Genomic DNA, 23,074 nt, shown 5'->3' on the forward strand with positions numbered 1-23,074 from the left:
CACTATGGTAATTGTGCACTACTAGGAACCGTAAGGAGCCTGGATTAGATGGCCATTTCTAAGATCCGCCTTAAGTTCATTTGGTATTCTGCTGGCTATAGACACTACACCTAAACTGATCAACAGCTATTTCCCAAAAACTCTCAAAAAATACTTCCCATTTCCTTAATGCATACATCAAGGTCCTGTGCTCAGTGTAACATGAGCCAATAACAGAACAAGACAATTAAAGAAAATTTTTTGAAGGGTCTACAGAGAGAATATCACCATAAATCTATACACAGTACAGACAGCTGACCTTTTAACCAGTGTCAGTGAATACTGTACATATAAAGTATGTGAGGCTTCACAGAAGCACAGGGAAGCTTTTTAACCAGGTCAAAAGTAAATTAATGATAACACTGCCAGGTGTATCATCAGGTGGAGGTGATTAAAACCTACTATTTCTGTAGAAAATGTGTAGATCTGAACTGACACTGGTAAAATGAGGACATCTTGTTCCCAAGGCAACAATGAAACAAAGGTCTACAGCCATGCCAGTGGCTCTGTGAGGCTGTATTCAGACAGGGCAGTACTTTGAAATAAATACTAGCATTAACATGTTAACACACTTGTAAATAAACAATGTGGAGGGAGGAAAGTGGATAAAGAGCTGCAAACATCAGGGACAGAAGACAGAGAGCAAGGGGAAAAGTCAGCAAGCACAGATTCAAAAAACATGGATTCATTGGGTTGAGCACAAGAACATGTTTGACTTGCCAGCCCTGTATAAGACCTAGGCTCAGGTTCTACTTCTTTACTCTGTTTCTGCTGCTTTCCCCTCTATCTCACTCTGTGCTGAACTGTGTTTGCTGAACCTGTGCCTGCTCACTTTCCCCCTTGGTCTCAGTCCATTCAGGTGACTCAGTAAGGACAGCAGCATGCATCAAGCCCTCTTATTCTTCTAAACCCTGTCCCCGTTTCATTGATAAGTACCATGTACTTATCAAAATCTCATCTTTCTCCTTTTATGGGTGTGGTAATAAAGGGAATTTTAGGTACCAGCAGGAGCTGGAACAAGTTGTTCAAATTGTTCTCTCCACTTTCCTTGTCGCCATCTCACCTGTCACTCTTATATTCCTACAGGAAGAAACGTCACTCAGTCCAATCTTATCTAAATGACACGTTTTCCACAAAATACAGTATATGTTGCATCTCACAAAAAATCACAATCTGATTTTTTGCAAAAGAGTCATAAGGGTATCATCAAACAACCATCCATCCATCCATCCATCCACACACACATTATCATTATCTTTAAGCCCCTTTCCAAAGCTTTCCAGACTTTTTAAAAATGATTTGATCCTCCTCTGCTAAATGACTAGTCTTTCCCTATTAAACACACAAAGCTCAGCTCAGCACTCAGACCAAAAATTCATATCTCAAAAAAATTTACTAACCACAGTTTAAGTACATTCCCCTATCACTTTATAAGTTTCCTCTGCACTGAAATTTACATTCACCTCCTTTTTAACTCCATAACTTATACCAGATGCATCCCCAGCTCATGTTAGAAGAGCTCCCAGTATAGAAATATGTTTATGTTTCTAAGTGTAAACGTATGCATATGTATTTCTTTGTTTTTTCTTCTTTGTCTACATTAAGTTGTCAAATATGTAGACTCCAACTGTGAAAGTCTCGTTCAGGAGTTTTCTACTTGCTCTGTCTGCTCCAGAGACCTTCCTGATCCTTTAAAGTATGCCTAGGTTTCTCTAGGTAAAGATGATCCACACAATAGGTTGCAACAACACTCCTTCAGACCCAGGACCTGGTCTAAGCTAATATGCAAAATGAAAAACACCCGGTACTGCAGGCAAAATTAAACCGCTATCACTTAGTGGAGTGTAGAGCACTACAAGAACCTTAATAACAGGAGCTGGTTATGTAAATTCATTGAATCAAATTTCCAGTTGAGAAACAGCTCTTCTCAAGCACAGAGTCAGTCCAAAGCATTACACACCCAGCAGCAAAAAGCAAAAAGTACAGTGCTTACATGGGCCTAGTTGTTTTGTTGGCTCGTCAATAGTTAGGTTAAAAAGCTGCAACAATCAGGAATAATCAGGAATAGAAGACAGTGCTAAGAATAATGGGATAAGCACAGAGATTTATTACAGGCCTGGGAGCTTCAGCAGGAAGGCTCCCCAAATCAATCATAAACTTCAAAATCATCACAGATCAAGAAAGTTCAAACTATTACTGACACAACATACATTATCACTGTTCTCTTGCTTCCTTAGAATGCTAACACACTGATGATTATGTGGTATAATGTATACCATGTTCAGTGTCTTAGTTCAGTGTGTTAACAGTGTGCTAATATCTGACAGTTATCAAAAGATACAGCAGAGGAGGAAGAATGCAATTAGCATTTGCAGCTTCTTAGCAATAACCAAAGTATCAGGAAAATTGACATTTTGACCCCATGGTGCTGCTTTAGTATAAAAAGTCAAGATTACCAAAATTATTACAATTCATCTTGAGGAGGACATGAACATCTGTAGCAATTCATGCAATACGCATTTTAGCCATAGCCAAAATATTGATCTGCTGGTGGTTAATGAGGAAATGTAATTAGGCTTCATCCCCTTGGGACAACAAACACCTACATTTTATGGAAATAGACCAAAGAGTTCAGACATTTTAATCTGGACCAAAGTGGTGGATAGAGACCAACACTGCCAACCACAGAGCCATGGTGGAAGAAATAATCAGCATCAATATATACTTAAAGATCCTCTCCAGAGATGTTTTAAGGCAAGTAAAACTGCTCATGAAGACTATAGTTTCTAACATGTTTGCTTTTTTTCACAAAAAAGTTCAATAAATCTCTGAAAAGGGCCTGAAACTACATCTGGACTTTGAAAATGTTTGCTCCTATGGCAGGTCGCTGAAAGTTTGTTCTAGCTGCTCTGATTCGCACAATTGTTGGCTTCATAGAGTCGGTTTGAAGTGATTCTATGTGATTTACTAACAGAAAGGAGCTCAAATAGTTGGTCAAAATGAGGTTATCCAGATACTGTGTTTTCTAGCCATTAAATGTGACATCTGGTTTGAAAACACAAAAACTTTTTGCTCTGGTGCTAATTATTACCTCAACTCGCCTCGCAAAATGCATGCTGAGTTCTCCAATGCGAATGTCATATTTTATGAGCTGATCAAATTATCCCAGCATGATGTGGCACTGTTAACAGGGGAAGCAAAACAATTAGGAAAAAGGGATTATTAAATCTCACTACTGGACCAAAAACTACAGACAAAAGTGCCCAATGATGTAGTCACTCCAACAGAATCAGGGGAAGCAGAAAGACATTATCAACACATTTGTCTTATGTCTTTAGCCATCATTTTATTAGCACTAAACAATCAAGGTTTACACGTAGCCATGGGATTGCTACATTGCATTAAATTAGGTTTTACCATAAACATAACCATAATTTCTACCTTTTACTGCATCCTAACAGATGTGAGTTACTTCCATAACAATTAAAAACCAAAAACCCTGAAGAAGCACATAACACATTCCCAATATTTCCACTCAACTGACAATATGTAAAATCATACACAGCCAAGTGACAGTATTCTATCAATTATTCAGGAGAAGAAAGGCTTGCAAAAAGTACTGCACCGCCGGCTATGCAGCAGTAAATCACTGTATAGCACACCATCTGCTGCTTGTCAAGGCCAATGGTTGCTGTGTGTGCAAGAGTGCAGAACAAAACTGATCCTTAAGTCTGTGTTAATTCACATTGTGATTCACAGATAAGAGAGTGCAGTTAAAAGGAATGGGTTAAAATGATTTAAAGGTATAACAAAAGGAACGCTTTCACAACATGCACAGTGTCAGCAGTGTGTAGCCATCTTGTGTGTTTCATCTGGGTTAAACTACGTTATATGGTTGAAACAAAAAAGTATTAAAACACCCCCATTAAATATTGACCATCCTCATGATCGGACCAGTCTCCCTCTCTTCTTTGGATGCATTACCCTCATTGATGTGACAGTGACAAAATGTCCCATATTTAGTCTTCATCCATGCAATGGCTTCATTCTTCAAGCTGAGGGCTGGCTTGTCTGACATCTGACTAATTGCTAGCATGGATTCAGTTTAGCAGACTTACTGTCTATTTCTGGGCAAATAATCTGCCCTATATGCAGTTAAAACACTAGTTGTGAATATAATTCAATACAAACTGAATTTTTCAAATTGATCTATAGGTAATTTTCTTAATTTTCAATTAGCTGGCTGTCCACTAGGTATCTGTTAACCATTTTTATGTGTACAATAGCAACAACAGCAATTAGGAAACTTCATTATGTCTCAAACTGCTGATATGTCAACAGAACCAGGTGACAGCACAACACTACATTTTTCACCATTTACTTAGTCATATTCTCCTTCTTCTTCAGGCTAAGAAAGAAAATTTCCTCCTATTCAGTACAAGCAATGTAAAAGGCACTGTCCCTCAAAATAGCATTGTACCTCCAAAGAGCAGCAGTTGATTGTTAGCTGCACCAAATTTAACACGCTGCATCTGCAGCATTGCTGAGGTTTTAACATTGTCATTAAATAAATACTGGCATCTGTGAACGATTTTAGCTTCACAGATGTGGAGGAGAAATAATTCTGGCTTTGATATTCCTTGTTTTTTAGACCTGCTTGATGTGTGTGCTCAACAACAGCAGCCATTTTCACAGAACTGAAATTATTAAACTTACACCTTAATAATGAGCAGTATTCTCAATTTACCCTTTTAGAGAAATTATACAAACTCCACACAAGGCAAATGCTGTAGAAATCAGGGGTTCAGTTATGCATTTACCAAATTCTCCAACATTATAGCTTAAAACGCCCACAAGAAGTAGCAGCTAAGCTGGCAGCACAAACTGTTTAAAATATGCACTAGCACATAATCCATAGTTGCTTCAACTTCTATTGCAGTTTAACTTTCCAATTTGGATTAACTTCATTCTGTAACATGAAAATGGTGAGGCTGCAAAAATTAAAAGGAATATCTGTAAAAAACATCCTTAAGCTTTTCAGCTGGGAACTAGATAAGGAGAAAATGTCAATCTCAGTGTATGTATGAATGAATTCCTCTGGAATGGCACCATGCGGTTTCTCTGTGCTTTTAGACTGAGAGCAACACAATCAGATAGTAACCATACATCTATTCATTTCTCATCCAGAAGAGGCACTGGGGAAACCCAGCCACCATGGGGTCAGAAAACAAGCCTGCCAGCTGGACAGAGTCAAGCTAAGAAGTCGTCCCCTTTTCGCACACAACAGCCATTAAAATTGCCACAATTCCTTATTTTCCATTTTGTGACGATCATGACAGGATATTTATCCAGTTAAACTGTTTAAAGCTTTACAACAATTAGTCACTACAAAAAATAGATTTAGAACCACTTATAGTGCACATTTGGGTTCACACTAAAAACTAAGAAGTGATGGAAGATTATGCAAATTAGTACTCTAATTTATTCATTTCACTCAAATCACAAAATATTCTAGCTCATTTCTGTTCACTTTGAATTTCTCACCTCTCAATTCTGAGCAATTCCATGATGCTACTCTGTAAAACTCAGACACATGAAAAAATAATGATTAAGGCAATTTAATCAAATTACCAATTTTCAGCAGCACAGATTTCAGAAATGTAAAATAATTCAGTGCTGTCAGATCCAGGAACAATGTTCACTAATCACAGCACTCAGTTGCATCACCCACTGCAAAATGATGCAAATACAATGATCAAAGGGCATAAAAATCCAACAGAGAAAATCAATAAGAGATATCAGTATAAAGTGGGGATGTTTTTGTATCATTTCAGAAGGCCTTCATTAAGGATAGCTGCTAGATTTACTAAATACTCCCATCAGCCCATTTCTATCAACATACAGTTTCATAAGACAGTCTCAGATAGAAGAAACTAAATATCAAACTCGCTTTCACAGCCCCCTTTGACGCATTTCAGTGAAGGGGCACATACCAATCACGTCCTAGATAAACAGTACACTACAATGCATTAAAAGCCTCTCTACAGCAGTCTGGTTTGCATTTGAAACAGCAGACAAAACAGGAGGATGCACATCACTTCCAGACCTCCATTTCAAAAACTATGGGCAATAATGCAACCTATCATTTTAAACCACAGAGGAATTTCAATACAAAAATCTGACTCTGAAGATCACTCACACCCACACATTAGGAATCAGTTTGTAGAAAAGGCATGGCAGATTGGTGTAGTTACCTTTGGTAGATTTTAAATATGTGGTGAGGATGACGATGAACTAAGTTTTGAAATGCACTGTTTTGTAGTTTCTCTCTCCAATAAGGTTAGATACAAAAAGTTATTTAATAAAGTTAAAACAGGATACACAGACTTTCTTTTTCCCTGAGGGGTAAAGTATATGCATTGAACAAAGTACTAGTTCCCTTGTCAAAACAACTGTCATGTTCAGTATATTGGTTAAATGTGTTAAGTCATGTGTGTCCCCTGTGTTGATTGATTAGAGTCAAGTATGAGAGACCACTGTTTTTAACTGAACAGCTTTTAACTGTTTTAACTTTAACTTAATAAGGGTGAATGCTTCCTTTTAAGACAAAAAGATGGAAACCAGGGTTCCTCTGTGACACAGAGGTTGCATGTTTCCTGTGTGGGCAGACTGCTAACCATCCATTTTCTATACCCGCTTATTCCTTAACCAGGGTCACGGGGATCTGCTGGAGCCTATCCCAGCTCTCTTTTGGGTGGAAAGCAGGGGTACACCCTGGACACGTCACCAATCCATCACAGGGCCACACAAAGACAAACAACCTCACACACTCACACTCACTCCTATGGGCAATAGGACTCCAGCAATCTAGAGTCACCAGTCAACCTAACATGCATGTTTTTGGCCTGTGGGAGGAAACTGGAGTACCCGGAGTAAACCCACGTAAGCACAGGGAGACCATGCGAACCCACAACCTTCTTGCTGTGAGGCAACAGTGCTAACCACTCATCCACCGTGCTGCCCTAGATTGCTAACCAAATATTAATCATTTTGTCAGTAAAGACTATAAACAGTATCTGCTGTTTTAAACAGTGGGGAAGGAATTCAGTAATGAAAGATAAGGTAATGCACAGACCAGCAAAAGAATGTTGTTGTCACTAACAAAAACTGCAGAGAAAATTTGCCTCTCCAAATGTCACAGCTCACTAATGCTTCGAAATAATGCATGTCACCCTCCAACACCGAGCGGGATACAAGGCCACGTTTTCCCTTTGTTTACCTATTTTTTTCCCTAAGCTGTCAGATATTATACAATCACTCTTATGCATTCTTAATTAGTCAAATGACACACAGTTGGTAAGACGACAAGCACTGTGGATCTATGTATCATAAAGTTTTGAGTAATGACTGAGGAAAATTCTGGATGACAATGAAGATTGTAAAAAATGTATTTATGATCAGCTCTCCAGATAACTGCTGTGAGAGGGTTTACAGAAGTGAACAAAAGAATGGGAGCAATTATTTTGATCAATATAGCACAATGAATGTCGTGTCTTTCTTGCAAGGCCCAACTATTACCAGCCTTATCATGGGAGGAAATAGATTCTGCAATCCTTCATCATGGGCTTGGAGATGCCAACCAATTGGCTGTAAAGTCAATAATCTCTCTGGGAGAGATCGAATGTGCAAGATATCTCCACCAAGGCTGAAACATATACAAGTATGCAGACATTATACTTCCTTTTTTTTTTTATCCAAAACAAGTTAGATAAGTAGACCTTTGTTTCTTTTTGTTACTGACATGTCGTTGCAATGCAGGCAGACTCAAAACAGTTTTACAAATGAACACCAGAAATTCTTTTTTCTGGGCATGGCAGCAGCACAATGACCTGAGTGGAATGAGTGAAGAGGATGGCTCGACACTCAGTGGAGTATCTGCAGCTTTACAAAGTATCATAAGTGACCTATCATTCACACAATTTGAGCTGTTCCTTTAAGTCACAAAAACACTGCAATGTCACACTGGAGGTATAAGCTTTGTGAACAACCTAACAAATTTAGTTTGTTTGTTGTTGGGGTCTATTTTTTTCATACAGTCCAAAACTAAATTATCTTCATTTATTTTCATTGAATCCTGTGTTCTCTATGCAATTATGTTTTCTTTGTTATACAGAGTTCACCTTTACATGTTAATGCTACAAGTACTACAAGCATGCTGACCAGCAAGGAAAATGCATCTTTAAATGTATATGAGCCTTGAGATACGACACAATGCATCATTTTAGTAGTAAACCATTTTTTTACTTTTACTTTTATTGATTCCTTGTTATTTATCAGGAAATGACACAGTTCCACTGTTGGAACTAAGAGATTTTTTTAAAAATCCTGTGTCTTTCAGCTCCACACTGGCTTATATTATGCTGCATGAACAGGGCCTTGCATGCCTTAGAATCATAAACAAAGGAAAAAGGCACAGATCACAGAACCATGCAGGTTGCACAGAATAGCACAATTACAAAGTTCCTCAGAACAGCTGCCCTGCCGTTTACGCTAATTTCAAGACATTTCACAGAGTAACACACAGCCTGGGTTTGTTAAAATGAAGAGAAAAAAAAATGTCAAGGTTTCTGTTGATGTTTCACTGCTCCAAGTGTTCTGAATGTCAGATAGGCACATTCTCACTTGGCAACACTGAGAAATTGCAACTCAGCTCTCCCACTGAAAAGCCCAGTGGGAATGGCAAGAGGAGGAAAACAGAAAATGTCTGTTCATTTCTAAGATTTCAGGGGACAGAAAAATATATTTAATGAGGATCTGTTTTGCTTCTCTCTGCAGAAAAAAAAATCCTTCAGATTGTGCTGCCAGTTCCCTTTTAGGGAAGGCTAAGAAGAAAAACAGAGAAAAACACACAAGACCTTTGAACTACATTTTAAACACCCTGGGACCCTGAAGGCATGTTTTTAAGATAACTGCTGCCACGCTATTGTAAAGTCCACTATCATTATTTAGACAGATTAAATCACTGCATTCAAACAAACTTGATATCACAGCTGTATGATGCTTCTTGCACCTTTCTGGTGCTTCTACCTTCAAGATTCAGTTTTATCAGCCTCTACTTGCACCAGATACTATTGAGGTTGTAATTTAAGTGTGATTTTATGGCTTTTGGGGGACTGAAATGAAGCAGCCACCATTACCAGCAACCTAAGTTTGTGCAGCAAGGCTTGCAATGCATTTCAAATGCTTCTGTGCAATCTCTCAGCTCTTTTGACAAGAACAAATCCCTACAACAGATTTTGGCATTTACATCTAAAAGGCTGGGTTAGTTTTGTGTAAAAAGCAAAAAAGGAAACCATATATATTTGTAACAAGTGGAAAAAACTGAAAAACGCTTTGTGACTTTATTTTACAAAGCATGTAAAGCAGTAAGGGCTGGGCATGTTGCAGAAAATAGTTGTCAAGAGCAGCTACAGGGCATTGAAGATGAGGTTAGGTGACAGGGGTGCAAACACAGCAGTGTGATATGAATGTGCTCACCAGCCAAGGCAAAGCAGGTTCCTGAGCTCTGACAGCACTGAGGACTAACAGCCGAGTACACGCATTTAATACATGTCTTAAACCTTTGACACCCATAAGTGATCAGCACAGACCCAAATGGCATCTTTGTCAACTGCATGTGCATGTATACACAAAGAAATGCAGATGTATCAGGCTAAAAAGGCAGGTGTCTGTAGTGCAGCAAATCTGAGAAGAATAGAGACTGCCTATGAAAACAAAGAGCCTAAACCGCATGTCTCCCATAAGAATGTGCATTCTTTTATAATCAAACACAATCACACCACAGACAACAGCAACCTGGAATCTGTAAAAAACATGACTATATATAACACCACCCTGCAGACTGAAGCCACTCCTCCTCAGTTCAGCTCACACATATCAGATGAGAGTTAAACCAGTGGGTATCATATATAATGGGGTTTTGCTCCAAATTGGATAATTAACAGAGACGTGGAAGCATTTTCTGTGGAACGCGGCTCAGTGAAGAGCAGTTGGCATGGAGGGCCAAGAGAGCAGATGGGATGGGGACAAACCAAACAGCTCCGTGTGCCTACCTGGTTTTTCATCAAACTATCATTTCCATACTGCTCTGTACTCAGCCTGCCTCATAAAGAACTAGCTCTCTCTCTAGCAGTATTGCAGCGGCTTCTTCTTCATAGCAAGTTATCTCCGCCTTTAGCTCCACCCTCTTAACATTAATTATGCAGCTCAATGCAGCACTTCGATTCCCTACTGCAGCTCACCCACACTATGATACCTTTCTCCCACTTTCCCTCTGTCTCGGTCTGTCACACGGATAAACCACAGTGTTTCTCTCTTTTTCCCTTCATGGCTACTGTCCATAGTTAACAGTAGCATTTCCTCCAAGCATTACCTTGTGGACAATGTACTGCTGTAGGGGCTGTGGTATGACAAGCAATTCTTCTTTTGAAAGAGATATTACAAGGTTGATTGTTCATATACCTTTATTAATTCAATACATATGTATTAAATACTACATTTCTTTCTAAAACACAGCTTTGAATGAAATGTACCTGATTACCTACAGAAAGAGCATGTGATGCATTTGATAGGAATCCATGCCTTTACAATAATAAGCATTGGATAACTATCTTTAGTTGCAGTGTGACTCATTTTCAAGCACATGTTTTCCTCTTAAAAGCCTGGTGTTCATTTCATTGCAAATCAGAAGCAAACAGTCTGATCTGCTGAGGCAAACACACCTAACAGCTCAAAAACCTGTCTGACAAGGTGTAATTGACTGAAGTACTCCTGAACACAGTGAGAAACACAATCAGACCTTGTCACAGAAAATGAAGAGAACCCACACTACGCAATCAGCTACATCAGCAAAGTAGAGAGAAACCAGAGGACATACAAGGAGGGGAAGCTATCACGCTTCAGTCAGCCACCCCCAGGCGGGCAGTGGGACGGAAACATAGCAACTGTTTATGGGAGCAGAAACAAGCTTCTTCATAGTTTCCTAGAGCTTTCACATCATTAAGATTCATTTTACATCTGAATGCATGTGTTTCTTCAATGTCTGTCGACAGTATTGCTTGTCTGGACAAAAGTTGTATAACTTTTCCAACAGAACTTAAGTGTAAGGCTACCTCTGTGTGTCATTCATGGTCAATGTACACTGCCTGACCTTAAACTCATTAAAGGATGCTTTGTTTACATCAGATTCGAGGTCTGTTGCTATTTTTTTTTCTTGATTGCCACACAAAATGACAAACCACATGCATACAAAGACCAGCCATGTAAGACTACATGCTGTTTGCCTCCCTATTGTTAACATTTTAATAAGTTCAATAAAGTGTCTGTCTGTGTTTGAAAAAAAATCCTACCTCTGGAACAAAAGTAAACAGCATAGCAGATGTTCCTAATGAGGAAAACATGGCCCGAGAAGGTGGAATCATTCAGTTTGTGTCAGCTAAAGTGAATGTGTTCTATGCTTACATAATCCAGGGGGAGCATGAACTGACTACTCCCTCGCTCTACATGACAATGTGCTGGCGGGCGCAGATCCTCTGTTTTGTCATGAGTACAGTGCTGCCATCGCTTCTTTACAATCTGTGCATCATCAGACATCCAGAATGCACAACGGCAGGTCAAAAGCTCTTTGTAAGGCTGGTGTTCATCAGCAGGCAGCCCTCTGTGCTGTGCAGCTCTGCTGCTGCAGGGGTCTTTACAGTGCATGGAACCGGATGGTGAGCACAGAACACAGCGGGGGCTGGGCACTGCAATGTACTGCAGTGCTCGTAGCTCTGCTATGCACACCCACACTCTTCCATTCTGCCTCTGACAGTCTCTCAATCTCTCGCTCTATCTCGCCCTCCCTCGCCCATACTTGTGTCATTTGTCTTCCCTTCCTCTCTTCACTTTCTTCTCATTGTTTTTGCGCTTTTCATGCCCATTTTTCACACATTTTTAAAGCAGATTGCAATCTGTGTGTACAGCATTATCTATTATATTCTTCATTTAAACAACCTATGTCAGTCCTATGCACAAATATACACAAATATATACATGAATACAGTGGGTAACCTTTCCCTGGAGAGTATAAGTGTTACCCTTCTAAATATGGAGAGGGCACATTCACAATGTCCTTCCAACATTTCACTATACTGTATACATCAAGGTGTCATTCCAGTATCCCCAATAGGTTTTTCATACCTTAAACATCTGCAGTGACCTGAGTTTCCATGTGTACAACTTAAATAACTCAGAAGTAACTTTATCTCTGCCTGTTGGTGATTTACGAGTTACTGATCCACTATGTTGCCTACAGCATCGTTTAAAAGGCCACACTAAACTCTGCACAGTATGAATGACAATGAATTAGACCTAAGTTTAGGTAAATCACAGGATACAGGTCTGTCTGTCGAAACTATCCATTGTATCTAATAAGAAGTAGTTAAACCTCCTCCATCTTTCTATTTCTATTTTAAAAAGGAATACTGGCTAATTCTTGGGAACAGTCATGGGTCTCATTTCAGTTTCCCACTAAAGAGCTGAGGTTTCTAATGACTGCTGTCTGAATGAGTTTCTCAGTATGCCAGCTGCATCCTGCAGAGACACTTTCCTGGTTGCTCTCAACCATAACATGAAACAAAGCTTTGTGTCACAGCAGGTGTCAGTACTGTATGGACTGCAGTCATTACATGTTGTACATGTTTTTTTCTCACTGATTTAACACAACACCACTGTCTGTCAGTGCCTACTCAACTGTTTTACAATTGATTGCTAGCAAAATAATTAGTTACTAGCCACTATTTGCAGACATAAAGTATAATTTGTGCTATTTTCATATTATGATTTGGACTTTACGCTACCACACAAATAGCTCTGTGTAATAAGCAGAAGTCAAACATGAATTAGTCTGTGTAATCTCACAGTTTGATGTGTCATTTTGAGCTTTGTAGTGGAAAGGAAGAAAGAACCAAACCAGAGTGCTGAAACTCCCACATGGAGCATACAATCATAAAACAGGTAGGCAAGGACAGGAGGGAGGTTTTCAAAATGAAACAGCCAGTAGCTGAGCCAAAAGACAGTCCTCTTTAAAATGGGCAGTGTTGTAGACCGGAAAGGTGCATGAATAATGTAAAGTGTTTTTTCCATGTCTTCTGCAAAAAAACAACAGATATGCACAGCCAACTGCAATAATAAAAATGGACAGTAAATGTGCATTGTTGGGAGTTTATTAGGTCTGATGATTAGAAATACTGAGAAGAACTATTTATTTCCTAAATTCTTTGAATCAATTTTGCTTCAAACAATTTATAGAAAGCAGTTTGCTCTGTGCTCTGTCCATGGTACTGAAATGCATTAGATTTCCTTCCTAGCTGTCTCTTCATCCCCAAATATAACTCTGTCTTGAATAATTTAAACATCATTTCAAAAACAGTTCCTGGGTTCAGAAATTCCGCTCAGGTTTGATGTATGTCTTGTGCTTTTATCTAGTATCTGAGGCTGAAAGGTATTAACCTTGCCTCTAATGTGAAAACACCAGTACATACTGTACTCTTTTCAGTGTGCCCACACGAAAAACACTAAGTCCATGCATTATTTCCACCCATTCCGCAGCAGGCCAGTGTTCACAAACATATTAAGCTGAGAAAACACACAGTGCCCACTGCTGGACAGAATCAAATATTCATTCACAAATGATGAAGGTCAGACTTCCAAAAAAGACCTGATTGTAACAAACAAAATGTGAATGTGCTTAGAGGAGGCTTCTAATGAATGCAGAGTGAAAAATGTGTTAATATGAATCACCTGTCTTTCACTGTAAACAAACTAATATCACTATTATGATGAATCACATCTTTATTTTACAAATATCCCAGTGAAGGTGGCAGACATGATAATAATGTTTTCCATTTTATTGGTATATTTTAGTAAGTAAGCCCAGTTCACCCAATCAGAAAGCCTAGTTTTGCTGCAGGCTCACACTGAAGGAAGTCCCAGAACACCGGACAAACAAAACAAAAACTCATCAGCAAGCTCAGTCACTATCAGAGCCAGTTCCATCTGTTATCTAAGCAACCCCACTGATTGGGAGAGAGCATGCAAAGCTGCAGTAGTATGTTTGCCACCTTGAGCTCATCAGAGTGCAGTGAATTTAGAGCATAAGGGACAAAACTTTGCTCGGATTCCTACCAGGAATAAAAAAAAAATTAAGTTGAAATTGGGGCAAACATTTCAGAACACTGATAGCTGGTTTGAGTCTTCATGGCACTGACTGGATGCTGAAGAAGCTCCGCTCAGGGATGTAATGGGATACTGCAGCACTAGAGAACCGTGTGCACAGAAACTTGCCTAGAAGCATCAGGGAGTCCCGCACTAACCTTCCCCCTCCCTCTCTTTTCTCCTGCCTCTCCCTCTGCTTTTCTGTCAAGTATTTATAACATAAAACATCACCTGAGTATAGGACCATCTATAAATTTAAAGGAAATGACATGCCAAAGACAAAAAGAGGACAGATAAGCCAAAACATACATTGACAAAGAACACAAGAACTACTTCAGAAGTGTAAAACCCAGCATGCCTGTAGATGGAGGAGAGTGCAGCTGCTTACCTTTGTGCAGGTTGCTCTCTCCTGGACACAAAGCTCTTCTCCTTCTCCACAGGCTCCGAAACACTTTGAGATAAAGAGAAAATAATCAATCCCCTTTTACTTTCTCTTATTTCCAGTTTAGAATGAATAAGTCAGGAGTCTAATACAGCCCTCTAGACACACCTTTACTCTGTCTTCTTGTAAACTCTAAAACATGTACACACAGAGACACCCATTCAAATGCACCCCAAGAATGGAGTACCTAAATTGATAAAGATCTGCTCAGGGGAGGGACAAAAACTACACACGCTGCAGTTTTTTTTCCCTTCCTCTTGCCCACTCGCTCTACTGCTTTTTTCCTCCTGTGTCTGCCTGCACTGTCTCCTGATTGGGCAAGCTGCTCTTCAATAACATAAGCCCTCTTCTTTAATTGGAAGCGGGCCAGTTATGTGGTGCACCAGAAACCCTCCCGCCCTGTTCATCTCTTTTTCTCTCTTTTTTCCCCCTAAGTGCTTCTGGAGAAGAATGCTGAGCTCTGCAATTTCATACGCATCAAGCAAAGAAAAAAAAGGAATGGAGGACAGAGGGAGGGAGGCGGCTGGGAGAAAAGAAGTGAGTGAGAATGAGGGAGAGCATCAGAGGCGAGCTGTAGGACAAGGGGACGCTGCATGGGAACAAAGAGAGGGGCTATTAGGTGGGGCAAGGGCAGGTTTGGATGCACAGTCCACCAGCTGCAGCATGTGAAGGTGCAACAGCGGGTCAGATGGAGCGAGATTTCCCAGCGCTCACTGCAGCGCAGCTTGGTGGCTTTGCTGCAGTGTGGAGTCTAATTGCCAGGCAGGAAGGGGGATGGGAAGGGAAGAGGAGGGGTTGGTTGCAGTCATGCTGAAGTACAGTCTTCTAGCCAGTCTGAATACATGGGGGGGAAATGGGAAGGCAGCTGCAGTATACACAGCAGTTAATGTCTTTTCCACATGAATTATTGAAGGTGCCCCAAAGGAGAGTGGGAGGGTCACATGTGGATAAACTAGTGTTCAGATAGTCCAGCTGCTGCTGAGGTTTATTATAACACACACCTTAAGCATATGCTATCAAATTGTTGAATTGAGCCCTTTTTAGTTACATTACTAAATTCTATTAGTCTTGAATGGAGATAGTGTCGTATTAGCTCGCTGCTTTTCACTTATGTTGTGTTAAAAGGCTTTTCCCTCCTGGAGAAAATGAGTGTGTGGATTGACTTTGTGGTGTCAGATTCCCCACCCTTGTCTCTGAGTCACATCTGGTAGGTCCATTGTGTCCTGGCTGCATTAAAGTACAATACCAGAGGAAATCAATAATGGATCATACAATACCGCAACCATTTGCAGAGGTTACGAAGAGCAATCTAAAGTTACATGATGGCCAGAGAGAAATGAAAATACACAGTTTGATCACTCAAAAACATAAGTGGCTGGTGAAAGCATTACTAAATAAACTGATAGATACCTATTATTTTAGGCTTAGTGTCCTTGCATAAAATATCACGTGATAAAAAAAAACAAAACAAAAAAAAAACAGAAAGGACAGGTGAACAAATCCCACTCTTGAATCAAATCCAAGAAATATCTGGGCTTAGTGATAAATCACATTTTAGAAACCTCCCCATATTTATTTTGTGAAATAGTTGGAAACTGGTAAGTGCAGAAGTGATGTATGACAGACACTATTTAGACACTTGTAGAATTATATCCCATATGTCATCTATTTGTAGACGTTCATGAGGCTGTGGTTGAATTTAATGGGCAAAAATATATATTTATTTTCATGTAACCAATAACATATTTTCTGACTGAACAATCATCATCAGGCCCACAAACAGAAATAATAATACAGATAAATATTAGAAATATTAATCATCTGCGTATGCTTTCCTTCATCACTGTGGTCTCTGCTTTCTCAGGAAGGCTGTAGACTGTGATGGAGATGTTTGTGTTATTGAAGACCTGTTCCAGTATTTCAGACACTCTTGCCCACTTCAGTCGATCCAGACCACAGCCGATACTGTTAGCAAGAGGAAAACACCTACAGTTTAACTGCAGCAGTAACAGAACTGACACCAAGCTTTTAGAATGAATGAGCTGACCAATTAAATATAATGTTTTACTAAATGACTGGAAATGGCACAAACCGAGGCATTGAAATTCTTGTTACTCCGTTCTCTACACAATGTGATTTCATGTCCTCCAGGCTGAGTGTCAGGCTGTGGTAGGTGGGTTTCTGGCTTGCCTTTTCCTTTGTTATCTGCAAATAAAAATTATCTGTCTATTTTTGTACATATGTATCCTATACAATTTTAATTATATGTTGCATCTTTACCAGATAGTAGACAAACCGTCCGTCAGAATCCAGTACAGCACACTGTCCCATTTTCTTTTCTGTTTGGACAGAAAAAAGATGTGTCCATCAGAATACGATAAAACATAATGTTTTATAAAACCCCTTAAACCTCACAGCCCTGCTGCTAAATCGGTCATGATTTATTAATATAGCGGACAGAAAAACTGTGTTCTAATCCACAGATTTTTATTTTGGGTTGTACTGGACATCCTAAAGATTTCAAAGTTCAAATATGTCAGCGTTGACAGTGGAAAGATAAATATACCCAATTCATACAGAATGTAAACAGTCATGAGGAAAGGTTTTTAGGTGCTAGATGTAGGATGTTTTCAAAATAATACAATTAACACATTTTAATCACTTAAAATTAAATCAATATTTGGTTTGACCACCCTTTAGAGGTACTTTCAGGCAGGTTGTTCCCAGCATCGTGAAAACCAAAGCATTTAAGCTGTCTCTGTCTCTTTCATTGAATCCCAGACTTCAGGGATCTGCTACTTGTTCTTGTCATAATATATAGTTCTTAATGGCACTGGTTGATGACTGGGGTCATTGTGTGCTACATAATAAGTTTGAGGCTGATCAGATCTCCCCCTGATGATACTGCCTAGCAAACAAACATCTGAAGTGCTCAAAAATATTCACACAGTACTGCAATACTATCAAACAGTGTAGAATAAGATGTTTTTTCTTTTCCAGCGGCATGAAGAGGAAAAGGGCAAATAGTAGGAAATTGAATTTGTAATGAAAGGGCTAACTCACTTTGCCCTTTTAGCTCCGCTACCCTTCTGAACTTCTGCTTGAACTGCACTGCTATGCCTGCCCCCATGCGGCAGTCCTCACTGATGCAGTGGGCCAGAGCCTCGTCCTCAGGGCAGGAGAACAGGTCCCCAGTGACATAGTTCAGTCGAAAGCTGTTTTCTGCAGGCTGACCAGGAGGGGGCAGCATTACACAACGACATGAAGCAGAATGAGCCCAACTGAGTAAACACTGGTGACTTGAGAAGCGAAACCATAACACAGACACATGCTGTAACGCACATACAGACTAAGCAGAGAGCTCAAAGTGTGTAAGCTTTACCTTATCCGTCATTGCCGGAAGGTTTCTCAGGTTCACACATTGACAACAATATGCAGTGAGTTAACGATAATTTGTTCTGCAGAGTCGGAAAAACACAACAAACCAACGCAAGGTTGTCGGCATTCAGCTTCTGCTACACAATGTGCAAATCAGTTTATCGCACAAGAAAACAGCTCGTATCACTTACCAGCAGTTGACTGCAGGTGCAGTTTTATTGCTAATTAAAGGGTCTTTTAAAATGCTCTCAGTTTGTAGCAGAACAGGAAGCAGTCACGAGATCTGTCTGTGTTCTCGCGAGACGTGACACCCTTCGTCCTCCTGTCCCGAATTACTGGAAATGGTACACGCCACGTTTAGCCAGGATGATCTCATAACTGAGCTAGCTTTGTTTTGATTTTAGACAAACTACAGTTTACAGTTCTTTAAAATTGGATCAAACAATGAAAAACAAGATACTTTATTCAATATTTATGAAGTAATACTGTAATATTATTGTGATGTGTTATTTTTGTCATAACCTATAGCTTTGTTTATTGCTCATGTCATCTGTTCAATAAAAAAAGGAAGCTTTGAGAATAATATCCACGCATCCACACCAAAATAGACAGAAATAACTGAAACCTACCACAAACTAGATAAAAACTGAGAAATTTTTTTACTGTGTTTAAATACCTTGCAAACTTTTACTGTTTTTTATATTTTTTCTGGTTTATTCGATTTCTATGCAGGCTCATATTGGGCAGTGCTATGATGGCAATGAGTATGAGGCCATAACACTGAGTGCATTAACAAAGGTAGAAATGTATATATAAAGGTAGAAATGATCCTGTCCCGACTGGTGAAAATAACAATAAAATAAAATAATATACACACCCACAAAGTCCCGAGAAGAGGTCTTATCATCCTAAATAAGTCAAAACACTTCTCTAGGGTGGACTGTGGGTACAGTTGTGCTCATATATTTACATGGTGCAATTTGAGAAATATTGGCCATTTTTAAGAGCTATAATTGATCATGCAGGGAACTTTTCTTTATAAAGAAAGCTAGTATCTTTGGTAATTGCGGTTGTCAGGATTTTGTTCTGTTCAGTTTTATTTACCAAAATGGTTCTCAAATTGTTCCAGGGGCATGGGAAATTATGAGCACAACTTTATGTTTCTTGAATAACTTATATGCTCATTTTATGACACAAAACTAAAGTGAAAATACAGTAAGTGATTTATCAGTGTAGCATCTACAAAGATCACATAAACAATACACAAATAGACCTATAATACTATAAGCAACTGATGCAAACTACTAATGCCCAGTTTTCTGTTATACATATAACTGCAGTAGATACGCAATTGCAGCATGATTGATCACACATGAATGTGTGTATGTGACAAGCTGACAGTTCATGTTATAGCATTAGAAGTCAGTGCTGCGTCTTTGCTCGTTGATCCAGTCTGCTGGGTTGACATCCATCTGCAGCATCTTCATCACCCACTTGTCCCTGCGTGCACCATCGATGAATTCATCCAGAGAGAGCTCTCCTAAGTGAAGAGGGACAGTTATTCTCTGGGCTTATTTCACTGTAAATTCCTCCATTCCTGGATTCATAACACTGATAGGAAGAGAGCCATTGTACAGCTAATATCCAATTTTCCTTTCAATATACACAAGCAACAATGCTCAGGGAACCTTGGGCATTAACACCCAGAGAGCCATTAGGGCAACCTGACACTGTCCTTTTAAATCATCTGTGAAGCATTTTAAGCTGTCAGAAAACTCTTCTAAACACTCACCATCTCCATTTTCATCAACCAGCTCGAATATCCGGTCAACCACTTGGTCTGGGGTCAGCCGATTGCATTCTTCATCCAGCTCTCCATGGCAGGCTTTCTTCAGTCGATAAATAGACTGAGAGTGACAGGAAAGTATGTTACATTGAATGACGATTACAATTTATTGAAGCCCATGGCTTTAACTTGAAATATCCTTTAAAGTGTTTTGAAAGCTTCAAAGATCAATAGTGTAGTACATACAGTTAATGGAAAATACCAAATATTACCTCTACAATTTCAAGAAGCTCTGTTTTGTCAATGCATCCACTTCCGTCTTTATCATACATTTTGAATGTCCATTTAAGCTTATGTTCCAATTTACCCCTCAGGACTAAGTTCAACGCTGCCACATACTCCAGAAAATCAATAGTGTTGTCCTGTAATATGAAAAGAAAGAGTTAAAATGCTATGCAATTTGTGATGTCTGTGTTGCATTTAAATACTAGACAGAATTCACAATTTACAATCAAAATGTAAGGTTACAACTAACCATTATTTTCACTGTTAGTATTTTATATGGTTTGGTCTATTAACTGCCAGGAAATAGTTAGGTGAGATAATCATTGTAATTATATAATATCCTAGGGTCCAACTTATTCAAATGGCTTCTTATATCTGAAATTCAAATAAGACATTCAGTTTATTTTCATGGAAGATTAAGAGAACCAGCAAATATTTACACTTCAGATGCTTGAGCTTGTACATTTCTGATATTTTTTTTATGAGAATGACTTATACAATTAATCAGCTATCAAAATTATTACCATTTAATGTTTGATTAATCAACACAATTGACAATCAACTAATCTGTTAAGCTCTTCAATAATGGGATAAACTTCTACAAATGGATATAGTCAACAAATTTAAAATTTTACTGTGGCAAGGGTAATGCCGATACTACAATAAGACAAATGACTATGCACAAGGTTTCTACTATAGGTTTGTACTTACGCCATTCTTGTCAAAGGCTCTAAACATGTTTTCAATGTAATCTGCAGCCTCCTTGTTATTGGTAACACCAAAAAAGCTCTTGAACTCGTGCATGAAGAGAGTTCCACTTGGACATTCTGTAACAAATTTTTTGTACCATTCCTGAAGCTCTGCCACATCGATTTCCTTGTCTGGGTCATTATCTTCACTCAGGTGTTGACCCATTGTGGAGATAATTTCTCCAACACCCTAAATATTGAAACTAATTCTTACTTTACATTAAACAGTTTGGATTGATGAACTCTTTTTAAGCTTCCCTCTGTATTACACAATCCATAAATCTTCCTCAGTTTGTCCTCTCTTACTGAGCCAACCGCTGCACCATTAATTGCAAAAAGGACTACAGTTGTTCTGAAAATCTATTTGAGCTGAATTGTTAATCAACTGTTTTGTGGCAAGTCCTCTCTAAAAATGAGGGGATGAGACACCGACTGTTATGGATCACATGATAAGGGATTAGAAATAGACCCTTGTCAAAATCAATTAGAGCACAGAGAGATAATAAAAGGATTTCCTCATGCCCCAGCTTCTATCTATTCCAAAAATAGAAAAGTATGTCTACTGTATGTCTGCAATGTATAAACACCCCATTATAAGACGTTTCAAATACCTATGGCATAAATATTTGTTAATGACAATATGAATGAACATTTGCATGCCTTCAACTAGGTAAAACATGCTAAGGTGACTTGAGGACTCAGATATATCATATGATAGTACTGAATGGGAAGTATCTGTTTAAATAATGACCATACAAAAACAACACAAACCTTAAGCTTGAGATATGAGGTCAAGCACACTATTTCTTAACACAGCATAAAGCATAATATATAATTAACAAAATAAACATAGTGTTTCCATGTAATCCTACGCAGGAGTGTGCATTTTGAGATGAGGGATCTTCATCACCAACTCTAGCTATTAAAAATCAAGATATGATAAGACTCTGTTGCTTCAGTTTTAAAGAAAAAAATGTGTCCTCCTATTTTAAGGAAGTGAAATGCTAAATTGTTCCTTAAAATAATCTTTCCAGCTATTCTAAGCTCCTGATCAGTCTGATGGTTCACACAGGCTAAATATGTAGTTATCTCAAAGCTCTGACCTTCATGTGTCAGGTTATTTATGGCTAACCTGCCTGCTTCAGTCTGAAGCCTGTAATAATATATGGCATTATTACTGAATTTACCAATGATCTCCATTAAATTACCCCTTAAGTGTTGAGAGGGCAGGATGTTTTTAATAAATGGGAGAAACATTTTCTAAGTCTTAGGTATTGTTCTGATAACAGCAAGTGGAAAAGTTAGTGATAATTTGAAAATAAATGTTTTCATTAGAATAACAGTGTCGCTGTTAGTGATGACTTTGCCATTGTTTACAGGTGAAGGCTTAGCTGGACCCAATACCTTCCTGGCCCTCGATATCTGCTGACAACAGAGATAGTGATAATCTTATCTTAGGAGTTTCAAGGCCATCTGAGGAGTCACTGGATTAAAATGACTCACACCTTCTACTCTTACACAAGAACAGAACAAGTTGTGAACCCAAAACATGTTGGAACCAAACACTGACATATCACCTTTCAAATTGACATAGGGAATTTGTAACAAAGCAACATTAGCATTCATTTGGAGACATGTTTTAACCACATGATAACCACCTCTCTCTGAGGTCAGTTTTTGGTCTGTACTGTCTATGGACTCCTGAGGGAAACATCAGGCTCTTTAGTGGCTAAATGCTGCAGTGTGTGTTCTGCACCTAGTTGCTTAATGTGTCCTGCACCTAGTTGCCTAATGTGTCTTGCGTCCTGGTGCCAAGCAGATTGTGTCTAGTCAGTTTTCGGAGAAAACGTTTTTTGTAGCATGTGGCGATTCTTTGTACAAGTGACCTCTTTTACATAGCAACATTACTAATCACACTGTGATTTGATAAGTTGTTAGTTAAAAATATTGGTTACATTCAGCATCAAGTCACAATAAACCTGATGACACATCTGATTCTGATGTTCCACACACCAGTTCAGAGAGAGAGAGAGAGAGAGAGACAGAGAGAGAGACTTAGATATTTGTCACATTTTGAGTGTGGCTAAATGAGTTTCCAGAATTCATTGAGCTTATATTGTTCTGCAGATATAAAAGACACTG

General features: G+C 38.9%; 3 protein-coding genes across 7 annotated transcripts in view; all 3 read right to left on the reverse strand.

Annotated features, from left to right (window-relative positions):
* The window catches only part of LOC113145471 (synaptotagmin-2-like), a 57,574-nt gene extending 41,364 nt beyond the window's left edge, over nucleotides 1–16,210 (reverse strand). For 2 of the 3 annotated variants that reach the window (XM_026332227.1, XM_026332224.1), the window contains exon 1: nucleotides 14,681–16,210. The gene's annotated coding sequence lies outside the window, so the exon portion shown is untranslated. The remainder of the gene's footprint in view (nucleotides 1–14,680) is intronic. The other variant, XM_026332225.1, reaches the window with a different exon arrangement.
* A 217-nt stretch (nucleotides 16,211–16,427) lies between these two features.
* Nucleotides 16,428–18,410, reverse strand: oard1 (O-acyl-ADP-ribose deacylase 1). Of its 3 annotated transcripts, none has more exons than XM_026332229.1 (6): nucleotides 18,304–18,410; nucleotides 18,117–18,192; nucleotides 17,798–17,963; nucleotides 17,015–17,073; nucleotides 16,827–16,930; nucleotides 16,428–16,699 (listed from the first exon to the last, which is right to left on the reverse strand). In XM_026332229.1, exons 2-6 carry the CDS (start codon nucleotides 18,126–18,128, stop codon nucleotides 16,552–16,554), a joined length of 489 nt encoding a protein of 162 aa, XP_026188014.1. In that variant the 5' UTR covers nucleotides 18,129–18,192; nucleotides 18,304–18,410; the 3' UTR covers nucleotides 16,428–16,551. The 3 variants fall into 3 exon arrangements, with proteins under 3 accessions (XP_026188014.1, XP_026188013.1, XP_026188015.1); XM_026332228.1 differs by having other exon boundaries at nucleotides 16,827–16,939; XM_026332230.1 differs by lacking the exon at nucleotides 18,117–18,192 and having other exon boundaries at nucleotides 16,827–16,939; nucleotides 18,304–18,404.
* Nucleotides 18,411–19,190: 780 nt separating this feature from the next.
* Nucleotides 19,191–23,060, reverse strand: guca1b (guanylate cyclase activator 1B). Its single transcript, XM_026331905.1, has 4 exons — nucleotides 20,895–23,060; nucleotides 20,171–20,320; nucleotides 19,905–20,019; nucleotides 19,191–19,652 (listed from the first exon to the last, which is right to left on the reverse strand). Exons 1-4 carry the CDS (start codon nucleotides 21,096–21,098, stop codon nucleotides 19,528–19,530), a joined length of 594 nt encoding a protein of 197 aa, XP_026187690.1. The 5' UTR covers nucleotides 21,099–23,060; the 3' UTR covers nucleotides 19,191–19,527.
* Between the last annotated feature and the right edge of the window lie 14 nt (nucleotides 23,061–23,074).

The sequence above is a fragment of the Mastacembelus armatus genome, chromosome 7, assembly GCF_900324485.2.
Source record: "Mastacembelus armatus chromosome 7, fMasArm1.2, whole genome shotgun sequence".
In the NCBI taxonomy this organism is placed as follows: Eukaryota; Metazoa; Chordata; class Actinopteri; order Synbranchiformes; family Mastacembelidae; genus Mastacembelus; species Mastacembelus armatus.